General features: G+C 31.8%; 1 protein-coding gene across 1 annotated transcript in view; it reads left to right on the forward strand.

Moving 5' to 3' along the window:
• Positions 1-23,268, forward strand: part of LOC150037574 (uncharacterized) — a 36,194-nt gene extending 12,926 nt beyond the window's left edge. Inside the window, exon 2 of the mRNA XM_090310758.1 lies at positions 23,134-23,268. Within this exon, the coding sequence (XP_090166884.1) occupies positions 23,134-23,268 (135 nt within the window). The remainder of the gene's footprint in view (positions 1-23,133) is intronic.
• The last annotated feature ends 1,906 nt before the right edge of the window (positions 23,269-25,174 follow it).

Raw genomic sequence — 25,174 nt, forward strand, 5'->3', positions numbered from 1 at the left:
AAGGATTTCTTCATGGGTATTTACATCCTAAACCAAGTCTTTTTTACTATGATTTATTTTTCTTTTTTGAGGATTTTTATTTTTGAAACCCACTGGTTTACTATGCTTCTAGCATTTTCCAGATTCATTATTAAAAACACTCTATGTTGGGATATCAATTTTCGATGGAACATTTGCAACTGGTATATGTGACTTAGTTACTTTCTTTGCATCTATAAATGCATCTGATAATTACTTTAATATATTTTGAAAATGAATTATCTCATGAACTTCAAGTTCACATTGATCTGTACAGAGATCTAAATGAGACAATAACGATGTATTCCATGTAATTTCTTTTTCCAACTTAATTCCTCCCCTAATGTTGGAAAATTGGTCTCATTAAAATGACAATTAGCAAATTATGCAGTAAATACATCACCTGTCAAGGGTTCAAGATATTTGATTATTGACGGGAAATCATATCCAATATATATTCTTAACCTCCTTTGAGGACCCATCTTAGTAAGTTGTGGTGGAGCAATTGGAACATATAATGACCATAAGCTAATTGTAATGGTAAGTACTTATGATAAGATATTGACCTAATGCGTACAAGTGACGTTGCATGCAAAATAGCATGTCCCTATACAAATGTAGAAAGTTTAGCTCTCATAAGCAATGATCTAGCAATTAACTACAAATGTTTTATAAATGATTCTGCTAAACCATGTTGTGTATGAACATGAGCTTTGGGATGTTCAACACTTATTCCCATTGACATACAATAATTATCAAAAACTCAGGATGTAAATTCACCAGCATTATCAAGACGAATGGTCTTAATTGTATAATCAGGAAATTGTGCTCTTAACTTAATTATTTGAGCAATTAATCTTGCAAATGAGATGTCAACTTGATAATAAGCACACGTGTGATCATGTGCTAGATGCGTCTATTAATATCATAAAATATCTAGATGACCCACTTGGTGGGTTAATAGGTCTACATATATCACCATGAATTCGTTCTAAAAATGCAGGTGATTCAATTCCCACTTTGACTGATGATGGTCTAATGATTAATTTGCCTTGAAGTAAGCACCACATGATAACTCATTAGATTGAAGAATCTTCTGGCTCTTCAAGGGGTGTCCATTTGAATTCTCAATTATTCTTCTCATCATTATAGACCCTGGATGACCTAATCTGTCATGTCAAATTGCATATGTTTCAATTACTCGTATCATAGTTGCACAATGAACCATAGTTGCATATGTTTCGATTACTCGTATATGAGTAATATAATTCAGAAGATAAAACAGACAACTTTTCTAATATATGTTTTCAATTTGAGACAGTAGAGATAATGTATAGATACTCCACATTATTCTTACAATCGGTCTCAATATGATAACCATTGCAACGTATATCTTTAAAACTTAGAAGACTTCTCTTTGATTGACTAGAGAACAATGCATTGTGAATTGTACATTTTGTTCTTCTAGGCAAATTAATATTTGTTTTTCCAAACCCTTCAATTAGTTTTGCAGAACCTGATATTATATTGACTTTTGCTTCCAACATTGTTAGTTTGAAAAAATATTTTTTTACTTGTAAGTATTGTATGTGTAGTTGCACTGTTTGCTAGACATAGATCTTCTTTGCTCATTTTTTAATAACTCAATATATGAAAATGATCCAGGTTTCTTCATTAAAAGAAAATAATTATAATAAAAAAAACAACATTTGGAATATACAAATGTCAACATTTATTAAAAAAAAAAAATATAGATAGATAAAAGAAAACAACAACATTAAGTCTAGATATTCTCAAAGTCAAAAGAAATACTTGATGTTTCATCTACTATGTCAATCTTCTCTTCAGAAGATTCAAAGAAGTCCGCCACATCTAAATTTATCATATGGGATGTCAAATATATCATTATCTTGATATGTAAAATTTTGCTTCCACATTTTTCTCTTTTTCCCTTCAAGGAGGCTTGATAGAGATCAATTAAGTGTTCTGACGTATGAAAAATACATGACCAATGTTCATTATTCTGCATCAGAAGCATTTATTTTTAACCCTCTTCGAACTCTTATCTTGTGGAGTTTTTCCTTTGTGATCATCATTTTTCATGATTCTTTTAAATTTAAATGTAGAATGACCACCACGAAAATAATAATTATTTCTTCCTTCGTCACGGTCACGACCACGACCTTAACCACAATTATTAACATTCACAACATTCACTTCAGGGAATGATGTTGTTCCAATTGGTCGAGATTCGTGGTTCTTCATCAATTACTCGTTATTTTGTTCGGTCACGAGAAGACATGAAATTAATTCAAAATATTATTTAAAACCTTTATTTCGATATTGCTGCTGTAGGAGCATATTTGAGACATGCAATATAGAAAATGTATTCTCTAACATATTAACATCAGTAATTCTCTCCGGATAATAACAACTTTGAACTGATTTTAAATAATGAGGAATTGTAATCACTTACTGATTTAAAATCTTGTAGCCTTAAATGCGTCCACTCATAACGAGCTTTAAAAAGAATAACTGTTGTTTTATGATCATACCTTTCTTTTAATTTTTTCCACAAGATACGAGGATTTTTTATTGTAAGATACTCAATTTTCAATCCCTCGTGGAGATAATGACGAAGGAAAATCATAGCTTTTGTTTTGTCCTGATTAGATGTCGTGTTGCCTTTTTTATTTGTTTCCCCCATGTTCATAGCATCCAGGTGGATTTCAGCATCGAGCACCCATGACAAATAACTATTGCCATTAATGTCAAGGGCTGCGAATTCTAACTTCGTAAGGTTTGTCATCGAAAAAATATCACAAAATATTTTATTTATATTAGAAATTTAATATGTACTAAATATGCAAAATTTTAAAATTTTATTTTATTAATTATAATAAAGAGAAAAAACCGACCTACCTCCAGGACCTACCTTCAGCGAGGGAAGCGACAGAAGCTCATGCTGATAACGTATTGTGAAATTGAGAAAAACAATGGAGCACAATGGAAACACATATATGGAGAAAATATTATATAATAGTATATAAATATAATAATAAATAAATATAAAATAACTAAAATTATGAAAATTTGATAATATGAAAATTTGAGTAGAATTTTGAAGTGGATTTCTCACCAATGTGTGTTATTTTAAGATCCACCAAATGCCACTATTTATAGGCCAAGTGGCAAGTAGGATGTGGTACACTTTGGACACTATGTCAAAATTAATATCGTTGACCTATGCTCTTATATTGAAAAGACTCATTTTGACATTATATTATTTCACATTCCACGCTTTGTACTTAAAAATGTGTACTTTGGAAATCATACAATAAAATGTGGAAAATGCTATTAAACAACAAGAAAAACTAGAAATGCGAAACGTAGTTAAGTTAAATTGACATAATTTGTGTTAAAAGATCAAGATGTGTGGTTCAAATCTCACACATCTCTAATATTGAACAAAAGAAGAAATACTAAATATATTGATTATAGTTCGATTAAGAATAAAATACTAAACTAAAATAGCTTAATTTCTTTATTTGTGTTTAATAAATCATTAACTTATTTGAAAATTTTTAAAACTCACGACCACAAAATTGAAACTTCAAAGTTTTATTGAAATTGAGAAACAATTAAAGTTTTGTAACGTATTAAAAATTATGAGTCCAAATAGATATAAATACAAAATAACCAACATTTAATAATACAATATAAATAAGAAAAAAAAAAAAAGAGGCAAAATGACATTTTTGGTTGATAGGTTTTGAGTTTAGTTTGTCCTTCAATGTCAAAATGTTGCACTTTTAGTCTTTAAATTTTGAGTTTGGTTTCAATTTGATCGTTAGATATCAAAATGTTACAATTTTCTCTTGAAGTTCAATCTTTTTTTTCTTTTAATTTAGTCTATAGGTTTCAAGATTTATACTTTTATCCTTAATTTGTCTCTAAATACTCACTTTCGATCTTAGTGTCAATGCATTATTAATTAATTTTAAAGAAATAAAAGAATTATAATTAATTAAATTACATTATTTATTCTATAACTATTAAAAATTTTAAATTTTCATTTCATAATTTTCTTACATTAATTAATGAACATTAATGTCAAAATTGAAAGTAAGTATATAAGGAAACATCAATATTAAAAATGTAAATATTGAAATCTACAAATCAAATTGAAATAAAATTCAAAATTGGAAGACTAAGACTATAGCATTTTAAAATATAAAGATTAAATTGAAATCAAATTCAACCATTTTTTCTAGAGATGAAATTGAAATCAGATTAAAAATTTAAAGACTATGGAGTTAAATAAAAACTAGAACAAAAATCTAGAACAACAACGTACTTTTCTCAAGAAGAAAATACAAAGAAAATGCTTCGTAATTATTTTACATTATTTTATAATTATTAATGCAAGAGAAATTTGATTAAAAGACTAATTTTCAAGGCCAAATATGATTTTTGCCCTTATTTATTTATTCTCTTTCCGTTCCTCTTGTTTCTTTCTTCCCCGATAATTGATAGATCAATTGTAATGAACTTGAATCACAAACGTAATTGGATTGACTTTGATCATATTTACTTAAAATTATGAATTCTGTCAAATTTACCGTTACCTCTATCTCTAAGAGTCAAACATAAATGGTAAAGGTGTCTATAACAATAAAGATGTTAAAACTGATAATCGTAATTTTCAGGCACAATTGGATTGAGTGCTTTTTATTCATCAATCAGATTGTGTTATTTCATTACAGATTTAGATGTGGGGTTTATATATCATAATAAATACAAAGCACAAATAAACAACACAAAAATAATTAAATGAGACCCACTTTTTTTTATTTCCATTCAACTATTACATCTTCGATGGGATAAATGTGCCTAGAAGGCAACGTCTTCGAATTTAGATGAAGTGAAATCAAATTAAAAATTTTAATACTAAAGAGTCAAATAGAAACTAGTGCAAACTGAAATACGACCAACAACGTATATTTCCCAAGAAGAAAATACAAAAAAAATACAAAGCTATGCTATGCAACAAAACAGACCTTTAATATTAATATTGTTGTTTTCAAAACTTATTAGAGAAATATTGTTGTTTTGAAACTTATTAGAGAAATATTGTTGTTTTGAAACTTATTAGAGAAATATTGTTGTTTTGGGATTTCGAGGCTAGAAGTCGAGGGTTGAGGATTCGACTAATGTAGAGGTCGAACGTTGAGAACTCGACAAACAGAGAAAAACATGGAAACAATACGTAAATTAGGGTTGTCGAGGGTTGAAGTTTCGACATACATAAGTCGAAACTTCAACCCTCGATAAGGAAAGGGAAATCTCGCTAATTTTGTGATGAGGATCTCGCTCTAGAAGAGAATCTCGAAGGGAATCTCACTAATTTTGTATATTAGGTTGTCGAAGGTTGAAGTTCTGGCATACATAAGTTGAAACTTCAACCCTTGACAAGGAAGATAAGTGGGTGAAACAGATTGTAAGAGAGAGCGAGATTGTAGGAGAGAGCGACATTAAAAGCGAGATTGTAGGAGATAGCGAGATTGTAGAAGAGAGCGAGATGAAAAGCGAGATTGTAGGAGAGAGTGAGATTGAAAGCGTGATTGTAGGAGAGAGCGAGCTTGAAAGCGAGATTGTAAGAGAGAGCGAGATTGAGAGAGCGAGATTGTAGGAGAGAGCGAGATTGAAAGCGAGACTGTAAGAGAGAGCAAGATTGAGAGAGCGGGATTGTAGGAGAGAGCAAGATTGAGAGAGCGAGATTGTAGGAGAGAGCGAGATTGAGTCTGCCACATGGATTAAACGACCAACCAGTCAGCTGACGTGGTCTGCCACATGGAAATCGTCTTCACTTTATTTACTTTCCATAAGTCTGAAAAAGTGCATATATATCACCAAGCTGCCCCTGCTCTGATTCCCCTACACGATTCCCTGCATGCATTAACGTTATCCGATTCCCCTACTCCGATTCCATGCATTCATTGACGCATTCATGCCCCTCTGCCATAGCCTTAATGCCTTTTCAACTACCCTAAACCCATGGGTCGAGTGTTCAACACTCGACCTACATCCTTTTAAACCACCATCCTCTTCATTTTTCCTCAATCACTCCCTCGATAATTTTTGAAGACGTACTGCCCTTGATTTTGCTCACTCCTCTCCCCTTGATTTTCTCACTGCCCCTTCATAGCTCACTGCCCCTGCCCTCGAAAATAAGCCTTCGAAATCATCTTCCTCTCCTCCCATTTCCATTTCCATTTCTCTTCTTGTATTTTGTTTAATACAAATTATTCTCACATAATTATACTGGTTCGTTACTCTACTAAATTTTTATTTTTTAAGAATAATTATAAAATTTATTTTTGTTCTTATATTATTATTTTTTTTTTATAGATTCTAGTTTTTTTTTTAATATTTTGTAATTGTTGTCAGATAACAAATAACAGGAAAAAATGGTGAACGTTGTCACTTTAAAGGAAAAAAGAGAACTACCATCGAATTTGTGAGTTGAACTTATGATATTTGAAAAGTTTAATTTATTCTTATGATATTTGATTTATTTAGTATTAACTTTGATGTTTATAGTGTTAAAATGTTTAGTTTATTGTTATGTTAAGAAGTTGATATTTATAGTTTAATACAAAATTATTGTGATAGTTAACAAGTTTAGTATAATTTCAAAAGTTTAATATAGTTTGAAAATTTTAGTTTATTCATATGATATTTTATTTCTTTAGTATTAACTTTGATGTTTATAGTGTTAAAATGTTTAGTTTATTGTTATGTTTAAGAAGTTGATATTTATAGTTTAATACAAAATTATTGTGATAGTTAACAAGTTTAGTATAGTTTCAAAAGTTTAATAATTTTAGTTTATTCATATGAAAATTATTGTTGTTATGTTTATTGTGATAAGTTGATATTTTCTAGTATTAACTTTGAAAATATAGTTTAAAATAGTTTGAAAAATTTTAATTTAATTTAATTTTTTTATTTTGTATTAAATTTGAAAAAAATAATTTTAAAAGTTTACCTCATTTTAGTTTGAAAAGTTTGATTTATTGTTAGTTTTAAAAATAGTTATAAAAAGTTTAATTTATTATTATGTCCTAAAACTTGCAGTTTGTAAAATGATAAATATTTTCTATAGTCAATAAACTTGCTATTGATTTTATAAATTGTATACATGTCTAAATCCAATAAACTAAGACCCATGACTATTACATGAGTACTTGAACTTTATGTGGCGACGTAAAAGTGGATCAGGTTCGAGTAAATAGTCAAAATGATCTATAGTATATGAATAAGGTTGGGTGCCTTATTCTGGTAACACGGTGGGATGCGACATACTCTGTAGTTGTTACAAAGAGTTGTAATGTGCTACAAACAAAGTGATCCTAATTCGTACATGTTATGACATGAGGAGTGGGGGCGTCCTATGCAATGAGTTTGCATAAGATCAAACCAAGAAATAAGTCATTCTTACTTTATAATGTTGTTTACTGTATAAGACTGACTATTTTACTTAGATGACCTAGGTAACTCGATCTTAATCCTGAGCTAACTATGAACTCCCGTTTATTTGGGATTATCCTTAGATTTGAATAAGTGAGGGTTGGCTCAATAGCGTTGGCTCAATAAGCCTCCTAGTTCAGGGGTAAGATCTAATAGATAACTGGGGACATAGGATACAAGACAGAGTTCACACCTGCCCGATTTAGGGATAGGAGAAAGGTTGTTCTCTCAAGTACTGAATCCAGGTCTTGAATGAAGGGCCCCACCCTCTCACTGTTCTGAGAGAGTTTTGGTTTAGTGACTGGATCGCAAACCAGTTGTTCATTAGAGAATTAGTAGGAATTTGAGGAACAAGACATAATCTCGGGGGTAAAACAGATATTTGACCTACTCGTTATTACGAACAATCTCTGAAGGGTTGACCTACTAATTATAGTTAAATCATGTGGACATAATATATCTACAGTGAGGGGAGTACAACTATGGGCTTTAGTGGAGTGACCTATTAGTTAATGAATGGGGGTTAATTTGGTGTAATGAGTTTAGAAAATTAATCTCAGATCATTGGAGCCCATGATCTGTAGATCCGTGTGGTCCCCTTACTAGCTCGTAAATGAATTAGCTATAGAATAGCGTGATAAGTTAATTTGAAACGTTCAAATTAGAATTAAGGAAATTAGTAATTATATGAGATATAATTACATGTTTAATTTTAAGAATTAAACAGAATAGGAGAATTTATATTTAAATATGATTTAAATATATGAAGGTGGTTTTGTGTAAAAATCAATTTAATATTTGATATTAAATTAATTAGAATTATTTAAATTGTTTAAATATTTATTTATTAATTTTATTATAAAATTAATTTGTAAAATTAATAAATTTTGATTTTTGAAATCAAATGACATTAAAATCAAATTGGATAAGTTGAAAAACACAAAAAATGGAAAGCTAAATTTTTCCATTATCACCTTCTTAAATTGCTCACACAAAACTCATTCTTTAAGCTTCAATTACTCCAAGCATGAGCTGTATCTCATGCAACTATCTTCCTTATATGATGATCTACAATATATTGAAAAGATAGAAGTCAATTTGACGCATGCAATCAATAGAATTTTTGCTGAAAATTTCGTGGTGAAGAAAGTATTCTTCAACTAGATTGCTGTAGTGAGCTATTCTCAAAATTCCCTTGATTCAAGCTTGTTTTGAGTCCCACAACAATCTAGAGTACCAAGATAATAGTGGAGAAGATCTTGAGCTGGTCTTCAACAAGATTTGGAGAAGTTTGCAGCTGGAAACCGAGCTTTGAAGAAGTTCTACAAAAGTATGTCTTGAAACTCACTTGTTTCTACAAGAGCATGCTTTATATTCTTCCAAAATTAATAAATTAGAGTGCTTAATGATCCTTGTTGATTTCGCTGTTGCTGATACAATCCTACATTGGTATCAGAGCATCATATAAGCATTCAATTCGGTTTAATTTTGGTGTGGTGGGTGTTTTTCATGAGTTATATGAAACTACAGTACTGATATGATTTTTTGAGTTTTGGTATTTAGTTTCTCTTTGATTTCTCGATTAAATTCATAACTGGCTCTTGTTTGATGGGCATTTATGTGTTCTCAAGAGTCTGTAATTTATTCGAAGTCATTAGAGTTGAAATTAAGTTGTAATTGCATAAATAAGTGAAGAAGGTCGAGTTACGTTTCCAGCTTTTTTAGCTTCTGCTCAAAAATGGTCGTTGAGGTTTAAACGCTAAACGATCGTCTAGCTCCAGACACTAAACGATGTGAAGAAAAACTAGACAATCGTGTAGATACGGCCACTGTTCGTTGTGATGTTGGACGCTAAACGATGTGTACCTGCAGGAGCTAAACGATGCGTTGAAATGCTATACGATAGCACTACGCGATCGTGAGCTTTGTGTGGGAACTAAACGATGCGTTGGAAGTGCTATACAATGGAACTACACGATCGTGTAGCTGCGGCATGAGCTAAACGATGCGTTGAAGTGCTATGCAATGGTACTAAACGATCGTGTAGTTGCGGCGCTGAATAATGCGTTGAAGTGCTATGCGATGGTGCTAAGCGATTGTGTAGTTGCAGCGGACACTAAACAATGACAAGAAGTGCTATGCGATGGTGTTAAGCAATCATGTAGCTCTACCAGGGCACTATATGATAGACAGAAGACACTAAGCGATGGTATACCTCTGCCCAACACTAGGCGATTGTGTTAGACGATAACCTTCAGTGTTACACGATCAGCCTTAGCGACATTTTGAGCTTGGATTGAGAGAAGCTAGTTCAACAGGTTTTCTCGAGGTTCAGTTTGGTTCATCCTTAAAGGGTTTTTGGCTGGTTCAGTTCAGACGCTTCGAGTCTGGTTCAAGCTATTTGGGTTCGGTTCTGAGCGTTCGAGCAGTTTTGAAGCTATCTTATAATACTTATGCTTTTGTTTGCTTGTTTATACCAAAAATAAAATCATATCAATCTGAGTTTAATTATTTATGCATTTTTTGTATGTTATAATTAAATAAATCTTGTATGTGCATATAGTATGCCATGTAGATTTAAAATCCCACTGTAGGAAGCATGTTACATGTATTAAAAGTATGTTACAAAATGTTATAATATATAGTATGCATGTTAGGGTTTCTTTTATTTAATATAATTATTATATTAAATATTGAATTCCTTTAATATATGTTGTGGATGTTTAGAATGTCTAAAATTTTGTAAGTTGTTATAAAATTGGGTTAGACATTTAAAATCCATAACAAAGAACAGTTGCATGCTCACATAGGTTGACCACTCGTTTTAATAAGTTAAAACTTGTAAAACTAGAGTTATAAACTCAACCGGTATATAATCCTATCTAAGGCTGGGGGTACTGAAGTTGACGGTCTACGGAACACCTCCTACTTGGGGATTATGGCCGAATTATTGAACATTGTTAACCGATTTTATAAGCATACGTGAGCGATGTGAGATAATAAAATGGTTTATCACCTAGACATCGTAGGTTAAAACCCAATTATAAGTGTTATACTTGGATAAACCACATAGACTTAGGGTAATTTGTTTAGCTGAAATGAACCTAAGTATAAATTTACCCATTTAATAGAACACTTCAGTAGGAGCTTAATAACTTCTATATCATAAAGTTATTAGAACACTTCAGTGTGAGATTAATAACTTATACGATACGCTAATTTTAGCTTTCACGTCTCTAAGAGTTCACAATCGAGATTTAAGCGGTACTTTGTATCACCCTGGGAGTGACCTCCATACGGAAAGTATTTTTAGCATAAATCTAGATTTTGGTGAATAGGGGGAAGTTGTTCAAACATAAATCAATTATTTGATATATAGATTTCAACTGTCATGTCTCCACATAGTTTACACCATGAGATTCATATGACGCTTCCTGTCACCTCGAAAGTGACCTCCATACAGAAAGTGTTTGTATGAGTCAATAACAAGGTAAACGGAGGAAGTTGTTTATAGTAAGTGGGTGAAGGATATGTGTCAAGGATATGTATATGTTAAAATCGACTAAGGTTAAAGCCGTATTGAACATAGAGATATTTAAAATTGCTGAGACTCATAAGAAAAGGAAAATTTCTCCAAATTCCTATCTTTGGCATTTGAGATTGGGTCACATAAATCTCAATAGGATTGAGAGACTGGTTAAGAACAGTCATCTAAATAAGTTAGAAGATAGTTCATTACCACCTTATGAATCCTGTCTTGAGGGTAAAATGACAAAAAGATCTTTTTCTGGAAAAGGTCTTAGAGCCAAAGAACCCTTAGAGCTGATATACTCAGACCTTTGTAGCCCTCTAAATGTTAGAGCGAGATGAGGGTATGAATATTTCATCGGTTTTATAGATGATTATTCCAGGTATGGGCATATTTACCTAATGCACCAAAAGTTTGAAACTTTTGAAAAGTTCAAAGAGTATAAGGTTGAGGTTGAAAATCAATTAGGAAAAAAGATTAAAACACTTTGATCAGATCGAGGTGGTGAGTATATGGACTTAGAATTCTAGAACTATATGATAGAACATTGAATCCAGTCTCAACTCATAGCCCCTGGCACACCTCAGCAAAATGGTGTGGCAGAAAGGAGAAACAGAACCTTGTTGGACATGGTTCATTCCTTGATGAGTTATGCTCAGTTATTAAATTCTTTTTGGGGACACACACTTGAAATTGCAGTGTATATTTTGAACATAATTCCTTCGTGAAGTGTTTCTGAAACACTTTACGAACTTTGGAGAGGATGTAAAGGCAATTTACGTCACTTCAGAATTTGGGGTTGCCTAACATATGTGTTGGTGCAACATCCTAAAAAGTTGGAACACCATTCAAAAGTATACCTCTTTGTAGGCTACCCAAAAGAAATAAAAGGTGGTTTCTTTTACGATCCTCAGGAAGACAAGGTATTTGTATCAACAAATGTAACCTTCCTAGAAGAAGACCATATGAAGAATCATCAACCTCGCAGTAAGCTATTAATAGAAGAAATGTCTAGAAAAACAACAAATGTATCAATAAGAGTTGTTGATAGAGCAGGTCCATCAATAAGAGTTGTTGATGAAACTAGTACTTCATATCCTTCTCAAGAGTTGAGAATGCCTCATCATAGTGGGAGGGTTATGCAATAGCCTGACCGATAGATGGGTTTGACTAAAGCTTAAGTCATCATACCAGATGATGGCTTAGAGGATTCATCGTCTTTCAATCAAGCAATGAATGATGTGGATAAAGACAAATGGATTAAAGTCATGGACCTTGAAATGGAATCTATGTATTTCAATTCTGTCTGGGATCTTTTAGATCAACCTGAAGGAGTAAAACCCATCAGTTGCAAATGGATCTACAAGAGAAAACAAGACCAAGCTGGTAAGGTAGAGACCTACAAAGCAAGACTTATGGAAAAAGAGTTTACCCAAAGAGAGGGGGTAGACTATGAAGAAACTTTCTCTCTGGTTGCCATAATAATGTCAATTAGAATACTCTTGTCCATAGTTACATTTTATGATTATGAAATATGGCAAATGGATGGCAAGACAGCTTTTCTGAATGGCTATCTTGAAGAGAGTATTTATATGTCTCAACCAGAAGGGTTTATTCAACGGGATCAAGAGCAAAAGGTTTGCAAACTTAATCGATCCATTTATGGGTTGAAACAAGCATCTAGAACCTGGAATATAAGATTTGACACCGCGATCAAATCTTATGCCTTTGAACAAAATGTTGACGAACCCTGTATATACAAGAAAATCGTTAACAAAACTGTCGCTTTTCTGGTGTTGTATGTTGATGATATTCTACTCACTGGGAATGAGCTAGAATTTCTAGCTGACGCTAGGCTTTGCAATTCCAAATGAAAGATTTAGGAGAAGCACAATATGTTCTTGGAATCCAAATAGTTCAGAATTGCAAGAACAGAACATTAGCATTATCTCAAGCATCTTATATAGACAAGATGTTGTCTAGGTATAAAATGCAAAATTCCAAGAAATGATTGTTACCTTTCAGACATGGAATTCACCTGTCTAAGGAACAAAGTCCTATGACACCTCCAGGGGTTGAGAACATGAATCGAATTCCATACGCATAAGCAGCAGGGAGTTTAATGTATGCAATGTTGTGTACTCGTCCCGATATATGCTATGTTGTAAGAATAGTCAGCAGATTTTAGTCCAATCCTGGATATGATCATTGGACTGCTGTTAAGAACATTCTCAAGTATCTTTGGAGAACGAGAGATTATATACTTGTGTATGGTGCTAAGGATCTGATCCTTACTGGATACACTAATTCTGACTTCCAAACCGAGATTGATTCGAAGAAATCAACTTCGAGGTCAATATTCACTCTGAATGGAGGAGCAGTTGTATGGAGAAGCATCAAGTAGAGTGTATTGCTGACTCCACATTGGAAGCTGAGTATGTAGCTGCAAGTGAAGCAGCAAAAGAAGCAGTATGGCTCAGAAAGTTCCTAAAAAATCTGGAAGTAGTTCCTAATATGCACCTACCTGTCACATTTTACTGTGACAACAGTGGAGTAGTTGCAAATTCAAAGGAACCACAAAACCATAAAATAGGGAAGCATATCGAGCGAAAGTACCATCTCATCAGGGAGATTGTACACAGAGGAGACGTAATTGTCACCCAGATTGCTTCACAAGACAACTTAGCTGATCTGTTTACAAAGGCCCTCTCGGCTAAAGTGTTCGAGAGTCACCTAGTAGGACTAGGTCTACGAGTTTTTCATCACTAGGGCAAGTGAGAGAATATGGGTATTAAAATGCCCTAGTTTATTGTATTTATACGTTTTTTTCTCTTCGTGTAAACTCAACATTGTATATATTTGTATATATTGATCCACTAGAGTTTTAGTCCAAGTGGGAGTATTGTTGGGTTTTATGTCCTAAAACACACAGTTTGTAAAATAATAAACATTTTCTATAGTCAATAAACTTGTTATTGATTTTATAAATTGTATACATGTCTAAATCTAATAAACTAAGACCCATGACTATTACATGAGTACTTGAACTTTATGTGGCGACATAAAAGTGGATCAGGTTCGAGTAAATAATCAAAATGATCTATAGTATATGAATAAGGTTGGGTGCCTTATTCTGGTAACACGATGGGATGCGGCCTACTCTGTAGTTGTTACAAAGAGTTGTAAAGTGTTACAAACAAAGTAATCCTAATTCGTACATGTTATGACATGAAAAGTGAGGGCGTCCTATGCAATGAGTTTGCATAAGATCAAACCAAGAAATAAGTCATTCTTACTTTATAACGTTGTTTACTGTATAAGACTGACTATTTTACTTAGATGACCTAGGTAACTCGATCTTAATCCTGAGCTAACTATGAACTCCTTTTTATTCAGGATTATCCTTAGATTTACATAGATGAGGGTTGGCTCAATAACGTCAGCTCAATAAGCCTCCTATTTCAGGGGTAATACCTAATAGATAGCTGGGAACATAGGGTGCAAGATGGAGTTCACGCCTATCTGATTTAGGGATAGGAAAAAGGTTGTTCTCTCAAGTACTGAATCCAGGTCTTGAACAAGGGGCCCCACCCTCTCACTGGGTTGAGAGAGTTTTGGTTTAGTGGTTGGATCACAAATCAGTTGTTCATTAGAGGAGCAGTAGGAACTTGAGGAACAAGACGTAATCTTGGGGGTAAAACATATATTGACCTAACCATTATTACGAACAACCTGTGGAGGGTCGATTTACTAATTATGGTTAAATCATGTGAACATAATATATCTACAGTGAGGGGAGTGCAACTATGGGCTTTAGTGGAGTTTTCTATTACTTAATGAATGAGGGTTAATTAGGTGTAATGAGTTTAGCCAATTAATCTCAGATCGTTGGAGCCCATGATCTGAAGGTCCGCGAGGTCCCCCTACTAGCTCGTAAATGGATTAGCTCTAGAATATCGTGATAAGTTAATTTGAAACGTTCAAATTAGAATTAAGGGAGTTAGTAATTATATAAAATATAATTACATGTTTAATTTTAAGAATTAAATGGAATAGGAGAATTTATATTTAAATATGATTTAAATATATGAAGGTGGTTTTGTGTAAAAAATCAATTTAATATTTGATATTAAATTAATTAGAATTATTTAAATTGTTTAAATAATTATTTATTAATTTTATTACAAAATTAATTTATTAAATTAATTTGTAAAATTAATAAATTTTGATTTTTGAAATCAAATTGGATAAGTTGAAAAACACAAAAAATAGACTGGATTTTTCCATTATCACCTTCTTAAGTTGCTCACACAAAACTCATTCTATAAGCTTCAATTACTCCAAGCATGAGTTGCATCTCATGCAACTATCTTCCTTGCATGATAGTCTGCAATATATTGAGAAGATAGAAGTGAATTTGAGGCATGTAATCAATAGAATTTTTGCTGAAAAATTCGTGGTGAAGACTTCAACTGGATTGCTACAATGAGCTCTTCTCAAAATTCACTTGATTCAAGCTTGTTTTGAGTCCCACAACTCAATCTAGAGCACCAAGAGAATAATAGGGGAGATCTTAAGGTGGTCTTCAATCAGATTTGGAGAAGTTTGCAGTTGGAAATCGAGCTTTGAAGAAGTTATACAAAGGTATGCCTTGAAACCCACTTGTTTCTACAAGAGCATGCTTTATATTCTGCCAAAACTAATGAATTAGAGTGCTTAATGATCTTTGTTGCTTCCGTTGTTGCTAATACAATCCTACATTATGCATTAAAGACTAAATTACAACATGTTACTTAACAAAATTACAAGAGATCGAGAAGACAATACCTTTGAAGAATCCTTTCTTCACGTATTTTCCCCGATCGATCACCAACGTGTCTAACAGCATGAACGCAATGAGCAACTATAAGATCCTCGATCACCAGCGAGTACAACTCGATCCTCGATCCTCAAACAGAACTCAACACCACCACAAGGTTACCTTGGAATTCTCGATGTGAGAATCCAAGAGTTATAGGCTCTGTATGAATTTGGATAGAGGGATGGAGGAAGTAGAAGGAGTAAGCAATCGAGTAAAGAACAGAACGATCATGTAGAAGATATCAGTCTATCGCATAGACTTGATCCTCAATCGTGTAGTAATAGACGTTGTTGTATAGGGAACTCGATCTCTATCGTCTAGTCTTTCGAAAGTTATCTGATAACTTATTTCGTAAAGCGTGTAATGAATAATGAAAACTATTTTTCATCTTTATCCTTCAATTTTCATAAACCATAAAAAAACCACCCACTAAGGTAGTTATTGGAGAACAAGAAAATTAATTATCTCATAATTAATTATTTATAAATAAATACAATAACTAACTTATCATATTATATTTATAACCTATAGTTTTAATATTGCATCATATGCAACATATAAACCATAGTTCTTTTTCTATTTTATGGCATTTAATATAAATCACATTTATATTAATTCCTCCAATCAAATAATAATGTATCAAATACTTTAAATCAATTATATCATATATAATTAAATTATATCATATATAATCAAATTATATCATATATAATCAAATTATATCATATATAATCAAATTCTCTCTAGTTAATTTGAACATTTCAAACTAATCCAAAAACTGATTCTCAACATGAATCCATTGAGCTACTAAGGAGACCTTATGGTCTTGTAGTTTGAAGCTCTAACGTTACGTGAATAACTGAGTAAACTCTTTAATCACGAAATCCACCATCCGTTAACTGTTGGGCACTCCACTAAAGACCGACAGTTGCACTCTTCATGCTACAAATATATTTCTATGTCCATTGGATATAACCAATTAACAGTACGATGACCTTTCATAAATCCTCATAAGTATAGCTAGGCTAATTTACCGTTTTTCCTCTATAGTTACATCTAATTCCTCAAATATAACTGATTCCTCTAATGAAGAATATATCATAGTCCCACTATGACTAAATCCTTCTCGGGCCAAGAGAAGGTGTGGTGCCACATTGTTCAAGCCCCAAAAATCAGCCCTTAAGGGAGCAATTTATCTACTTACCTCTACTTCGGGGAAGGAGTGAATTTCGTCTTACCCCTACTTCAGGGAAGGAGTGAATTTCGTCTTGTGTAGCTGAGTTCCCAATTCTCCAATCAGACGAATCCCCAAAGTGGTAGATTTGAGTCGGCGCTCTGGCCACTCTCATCCATGCAAATCAAAGGACCGCCCTTATAGGTAAGAGTTCACAACTCACACGGGATTAAGGTCATGTTACCTATGGTCATCTTAGTGAAATGAAAGTCTTAATTATGAACAGTGTTATATAACGAGACTAAACATTTCGTGGTCCGGTCTTATACAAACTTTTTTATATAGAGTATCCTCGCTCGCATGTCTAATACGTGAATGATCAGGATTAGGTCATTTGTAGCACTTTACAACAGTTGTAACACCTACAAAGCGGGCCCCACTCGTAGTGTCACCAGGATAAGGTATCCCTCCTTTATCCATATACTACAGACCATTTAGGTTATCACTTAAAGCACGATCCACTTGTATGTCTCCACATACATGCTTAAGTTACAACGATAACCATGGATCTTAGTTTATTGGTTTGTGGTTAATGTAATCAAAATATCTCATATTTCATATACTGAAGTGAATAAAATATCTCATATTATAAATTACAAAGCGTTTGTTCATACATGTGTTTACAAACTACAGGACCCTATCAGATTTAGGGCATCAACCTCAACAAATACATGAACGAATCAAGATCACTTTGTTTGTAGCACTTTATAACAAATTGTAATAACTACAGAGTGGGCCGCATCCGATAGTGTTACCAGAATAAGGTACCCAATCTTATTCATATACTATAGACCATTTTGGCTATTTACTAAACTTGATTCACTCTTATGTCTCCACATAAAGTTCATATATTCAAATAATAGCCATAGATCTTTAGTTTATTGGACTTAGACTTTACAAGTTCAATTCACATATTCAACAACAATTTTATTAAATAAACTTCAATAACATCTTTATTGATAATAGAATAGGTTTAATATTACAAACTGCGAGTTAGGACAACCAATTGAAAGTGAATCAATTAAAAGATACCATTTAGAGCATGAGAGGAATGATACATGATGGGCTTTTGAGATTTTGGATTGGTTTAAAAAAAATGGTTTTAAAAGGAAAATGAATTTAATATATTTTATGTTTGTGTCTAACGACTAGTTTTGAATAATGTTTTTTGTTGGGTTTTAAAAGATATATATTATTATATATATTTTTTCGTTTGTATTTAGGAGTTTAAAATCTCTACCATTGATTTTTGTTTTCTAAGATCCAATGGTCTAAATTGAATGTGGTTTTCATCAATTTTTTCTCTTTATTTAAACCCATCTTCTTCTCCAAATCATGACAACAATTTTACACTAATTTTTCAATCCTCCATAACTCAAAGCCACCATTGTTATTTTCTCTCTCTAAGCTTCAATTTTCTTCTTTTCATCTTCTTCTTGAGAGAGTTATTTTATGTCATGAAGATTGATTAGTTGTGAGTTGAAATTTGTAGATCCACTTTTGTAGAGAGTTTGTCAAGTGTGCTATTTATTATTTCAAACTATTGTAAGAGTTGCTCTTGATCCCGAAAAAAAAGTCATTGTAACGGTTTGATCCTCAACCGTGGAAAGGATCGAGTTTGTTCTTGCTCCAAAAAAAGAACGTTGTAGCAGTTCGACTCTCAGTCGTGAAAAGAGTCAAGTTTGTAGTGATATACCTAAGAGAAGCTTGGGAAGTGGAAGTAGGTAGATTGTGTCAAACCACTATAAAATCACAGTGTCAATTTCTCTATCCCTCTCCTATTTAATTTTGTAATTAATTTATTATTATTTTTTATTTTCATGAAATTAATTGCTATAATTTATCCTTGAAATTAATTGCTCACATTTGTCTATTTAGGTTGGTTGAATTTATCTTTGCACATTTGTTTTACCAATCTTATTATTCTTAGCTTCTTTGGAATGAATTATTTTACATGAAATTATTGTTTAAATTATTTGATAGTCAAAAGTATATTGGTTTTCTTATTTGGATCCACACTAGAGAGAATTTTTTTATTAGTTTTATTAAACCCTATTCACCCCATATCAGAGCTAGGAGCTCTTCTTCGTAAATTATTTTTTAAAATATTATTTTGATATTTAAAGTATCTTATTAATATTTTAAAAAATTATTTGAAAAGCTTAATTGCTAGAGTTATGGCAACTTTGGAAGATCATTCTATTGATAGACCTCCATTCTTGGATGGTAATAGAAATTATGATGTTTGGAAAAATAGAATGAAAGCATTTATGCTTGCTATGAATTTCAAGATTTTGTATGTTTGTGAGAATGATTTGGCTGAATTGGAATTGGATAATGAGTTGCTTACTTTAAACATTAAAGCCATAAATATCATATATTGTGCATTAGATAGACAAATATGTTATAAAATTTTACATTTTGATTATGCATTTGATATTTGGAATTTTCTTGATAATATATATAGTGTAAAAAATTCTCCTTGTAGTACTAATGATTTATTTGATGTGAAGGAGAATTATAACTCTCAAAATCAAGGAAACATCCATAGAATAGAGAAAAATAACTGGGATAGATCCTCATTGTGCATAATGGCTCCTTTGGAGAACGAATATGAGATGAAAGTGACAAAAATGACATAAATCATATATCCCTTTCTTATGATGAGTTATATGATACATTTGAAAGCATGCAACATGATTTAGAAAAAGTTAGCTCTAAATATTTGAAACTTTCAAAGAGGTTTAAGGTATTGTCTAGTGAAAATAAATCTTTGATAGATGAAAATCAATGTTTGAAAAAGAGAGCTACTAATGATATTTTGCATGATAATAATTTTTGTGATGATGAGATACATGCTTTGATGGATAAAATTAAATTTCTTGGAGTTGAAAATGAATAATTTAGATTTTTCTCATGTAAAATGAAAATTGATTTGAATGATTTTGGAAATGAAAATGAGAAAATTAGATCTTCTTCTTTGAAATGAAATGATGAAATTACTAGTTTGAAAAATAAAATGATTGATTTGGAATCTAGTACTATAGCACTAGAAAAAGAGAAAATTGCTTTTGTTGATTAAATTTCTTGAATGTGATATTAATGAGAAAACAATCTTTTGCATATGTTTAAAGAGAAATAATGACTTACTAATAAAGAGCTTGAAATTGCAAGAGTCTATAAAGAAATTGACTATTGGTGCACAAAAACTAAATAAGATTATTGACATAGGTAAACCTTGTATGTCTCAAAATGCTTTGCCTAATGTATCTAATGTTGTTGAAGCTAAACTTATGCCAAAGCATGAAAAAGTTAAACATAGTCATGAGAATTCAAAATTTGTGCATAAACATTCTCATGGTAGATCAAGATGTGCTCATAATGTGAGTTTTGTGAATGAGCATGAAAAGGCTAGAAATGTATTTGAAAAATCAAAGTTTATGTCTAAACATTCTTATGTCTTGCTAAATTTGTGCCTATTCATAGAAATGTTAGAGATATGCATGTGAAATCAAAGTTTGTACCTACATGTCATTTTTGTGGAGTTAAAGGTCATATTAGACCAAATTGTTTTCAATTGAAAAATGCTCAAAGGAAAAATATTATTTGAGAAAAAGATTGTGAAAAATCAATTAGTTAAAAAAAAAATCTTACCTAATGTTGTATGTTATTCTTGTGGAAAAAATTGATCATAAATATCATACTTGTTAGTTGCCAAAAATGAATGCTAGTAATTTTGGAACTAATCTGAAATGGGGTTCCAAAGTCTTTGCTCACTAACGATGAAGGACCCAAGAAATGGGTACCAAAATCTTTTAGTTGAACTTTACTTGTAGGTTGATTCAAGAAACAATTGTTGCTTGAATTTCAAATGATGAATTAATTCAAATTGAAGCAACTAGTATAGTTTACTTAAATCCAACAAAGAAAAATTGCACATTTGGTAACTCTTAGTTTTTCTTTTCCTTTTTTTTTTTTTAATTTATGAAAATTATTTCTCTGGAATGGTTTTGGAAAGTTTAAATTTGTTTTCTTGAATTATATTGTATATAGAATTAAGTGACATGAGAAACAATTGAATATCTATCTATTTCACATTTATCTATATTGCTTATTATTTGGCTTTTTGGTCAATTATATGTTTGTTCTATCCTTGTGTTTTTCTTGAAAAATATTGAGGAAAGAGGATGTTGAGTTTTTCAAAAAAATTATCTTTGTTTTGATTGATTAATATATATTGCTTATACTATTGGATGAAATTGATAATTGAGCATATTGTTTGGAAACATTGTTAATTTTTTTCCATTGATAGAGTATTTATAAAATTGATATATACTTGAATCCCTTGAAAAAAAATTTTCTAAATTGGTGTAATACTTTATTGTGTTTCTACCATGCTTATATTTGATTGATAATATATTCTCTCTTTTGGTAGCACTGAATTTTCTAAAATAGATTTGTTATTATTGGATGTCATTATTTGTTTTTGAAATAATTGGAGTTTATATTATAATATTTGATATTTTAGTATCTCATTTGTTTGAATTTTACTTGAAAGACTTTATCTCTTTGGTTGGTATCAGTATTTCTTACTAAAAGGAGAATGCCTAATTTCAGAGGAGATTATACATTTTTTTTTATGTGAATTTAATATATTTGATGATATTGATTCTCCATAGTGTCTTGTTATGTTAGTGTATCCCTCTTATGCATATTGTTTATCCTTTTAGGGGGAGCTAATGTATTTGGAGTAATATGTTTTGAAAATTTATTTGATATTTTTACCCTCAAGTTTAGTTATGTGCTAAATGTCTTTTTGCCCCTTATGTTCAATTGATTTCAAAAGGGGGAGAAATTTGTGAAATTGATCTTAAAATTTATATGGTGCCTCCTGAATTTACAATGTTGTTGTTTATTTTTAGTAGGCATGTTGATAGGAGAAGAATTGCGAAATTATGTGTTCGTGATTTAAGGAGAAGGTTTCATGCCTTTATGATATTTTTCTTAATTATCCTTTTTTTATTTATTCCAAAAGGGGAGAAGTAATAAGAAAAATAAAATCATGTTGCTATTGAATATATTCTTTGTGTTCAAGTGAATTGAAATTATATATATGTTAATGCATCAAGAACATATTTCATATCACATACTTATTTAGATTTCATTTTTCTTGACTTGTTTATCATTATCAAAAAGGGGAAGATTGTTGGCTTTTTTTGGCCTTTAATCTCAAATTAATTAATATTTTGATGCTAACAAATTTGTTTTTATTTATTAACAGTTTAAGTATTTTTTTTTTTTTAAGTGTCAATTATGTAGAGCTTGGAACAATGGTTCCAATGCAATTTGAATCACTCAAATTGGAGTTCAAACGAAGAATCGAAAAAAACTTAGCGGAAAAATCTCGAGTTGATGACGTAGCAAAATTTTTCGGTAAGAACACATGGTGGGCTGAGATTTTGGATTGGTTTCAGAAGGAAAATGATTTTAAAAGGAAAAGAATTTAATATTATTTTATGTTTGTGTCTAACGGATAGTTTTGGATAATGTTTTTTTATTGGGTTTTAAAAGAAATTATTTTAAAAGATATATATTATTATATTATTTTTTGTTTGTGTCTAACGGATAATTAAGTTTAAAATCTCCACCATTGATTTTTCTTTTCCAAGATCCAATGATCCAAATTAAATGTGGTTTTCAACAATTTTTCCTCTTTATTTAAACTCATCTTCATCTCCTAATCATGACAACAATTCTACACTACTTTTTCATTCATCTACAACTCAAAGCTATCATTGTTGTTCTCTCTCTCTAAACTTCAATTTGTTTCTTTCATCTTCTTCTTGAGAGAGTTATTTTATTTCATGAGGATTGATTAGTTGTGAGCTAAAATTTGTAAATCTACTATTGTAGAGAGTTTGTCAAATGTGCCCTTTATTTTTCCAAACTATTGTAAAGGTTGCTCTTGATCCGAAAAAAAGAGTCGTTGTAGCAGTTGGATCGTCAACTGTGGAAATGATTGGGTTTGTTCTTGCTCCCGAAAAAAGAACGTTGCGATTTGACTCTAAGTCATGGAAAGAGTCAAGTTCGTAGTGACATACCCAAGAGAAGTTTGGAAAGTTGATGTAAGCCGGTTTTGTCGAACCACCGTAAAATCATGGTGTCAATTTCTCTATCCCTCTCCTATTTAATTTTGTAATTAATTTTTTATTTTTTATTTGCATGAAATTAATTGCTATAATTTATCATTGAAATTAATTGCTCATATTTGTCTATTTAGGTTGGTTGAATTTATCTTTGCACATATATTTTACCAATCTTATTATTAAAATTCAATATGGTACTTAAAGTGTTAATTTTAATTTCTTAGCTTCTTTGGATTGAATTATTTTGCATGAAATTATTGTTTAAATTATTTGATAACCAAAAGTATATTATTTTGCTTAATTGGGCCCATACTAGAGAAAATGTTTTAATTAGTTTTATTAAACCCTATTCACCCCCTCTAGGGTTGTCATACCAGTCTTACATAAGAAAAACGAGAGGCATTTTCATTCATGAAAATAGAAGCAGAGACAACGTTTAAAACAAATAGATCATCATCAGACAGATATTCCTTACCAACAAAGTTACCAGGTGATGATAACTTTATCAGCTTCAAATACAATCCATGTTTAACAGATTCCCCGATACCAAATTCCTTTGCACAGAAGGAACATATAATACATCATTAAGGGATAGAGTTTTTCCATAAGTAAGTTTTAATAAAATCTTCCATTTTCCAAGAACGCTAACAGTTACTGAATTTCCCATGAAAATACATGCGCCATTGTTGGTAGCCTAGAAGTCATGGAAAAGGTCCCTTCCCATGAAAATACATGCGCCATTGTTGGTAGCCTGGAAGTCATGGAAAAGGTCCCTACACCAGTGTCCTTTTGTCTCTTCAGTGTGCATGTGACCATCATTCTTACCGTGTTAGATCTTTCTTTTTGTAACACATTTGTTTGAAGAATCTCACACATTTTCATGCCCTCAGATAGTACATTTGCCACTAGGTTTTCATATTCATAAATATGCTTCATGACAAGTTTATCAGGGAATCCGCCATGTGTCCTTCCACAAACCGTCTTTTATTGAAAAGGATGGTAGCAATGCACATGTAGGGAAAGACCCTTTACTCCCACTCTCTTCACTTTTGCAACTCCTTATAACTGCTCTCATATTTATACCCTCTATCCACTTCTTAATTCTCCAGTATGGGACAAACAAAAGGAAAATTATAGGAAATTGTTAGGATTGATGTCTTAATTCTTCCGGAGTCTCGTTGTTTGTAAAGATACACATTGTTTGATGAATAAAATAAATGTTATTTCATTCTAGCATTTACTTATATCCAATAAACAAAGCTCTTTGGTTATCTTATGCGAACTTAAGCATGTATATGTGATATACAAGTGAATCATGCCTTAAGTAATAGCCTAAATAGGTTTGTAGTATAAGGATTAAGGTGGGATATTTGATCCTGGTGACACTACAGATACGGCCCACTTTGTAGAGGTTTGAAACTACTACAGATAGTAGATCTTGACCATTCATGTGGAGACGTGTGATTGGGGGTGTCCTATACAAAGAGTTTGTATAAGACCCGGACCACGAGATGATTAGACTCTGTATATAATGCCGTTGATACTAGAGACTTACATCTCACCTAAACGACCATAGGTGACACGACCTCAATCCTGAGTGTTTTGGGAACTCCTTTTTTTTAGGGTGGTCCTTTGATTAGTATGGGTGAGAGTGGCCAGATTGCCAACTCAACATGCCTACCTTTTTGGGGACTTGTCTGGTCTGGGAGCTGGGAATTCAATCCATAAGATGGAATTCACTTCTTTCCCGAAGCAGGGATAAGTAGAGAGATTGCTCCCTTAAGGGCTGATTCTGGGGCTTGAACATAGTGGCCACAATTTCTCTTTGGAAGAGAGGACTCAGTCATAATAGG

Source organism: Benincasa hispida, chromosome 2 (assembly GCF_027475165.1).
Source record: "Benincasa hispida cultivar pf3 chromosome 2, pf3_genome.v1.1, whole genome shotgun sequence".
Taxonomy (NCBI): domain Eukaryota; kingdom Viridiplantae; phylum Streptophyta; class Magnoliopsida; order Cucurbitales; family Cucurbitaceae; genus Benincasa; species Benincasa hispida.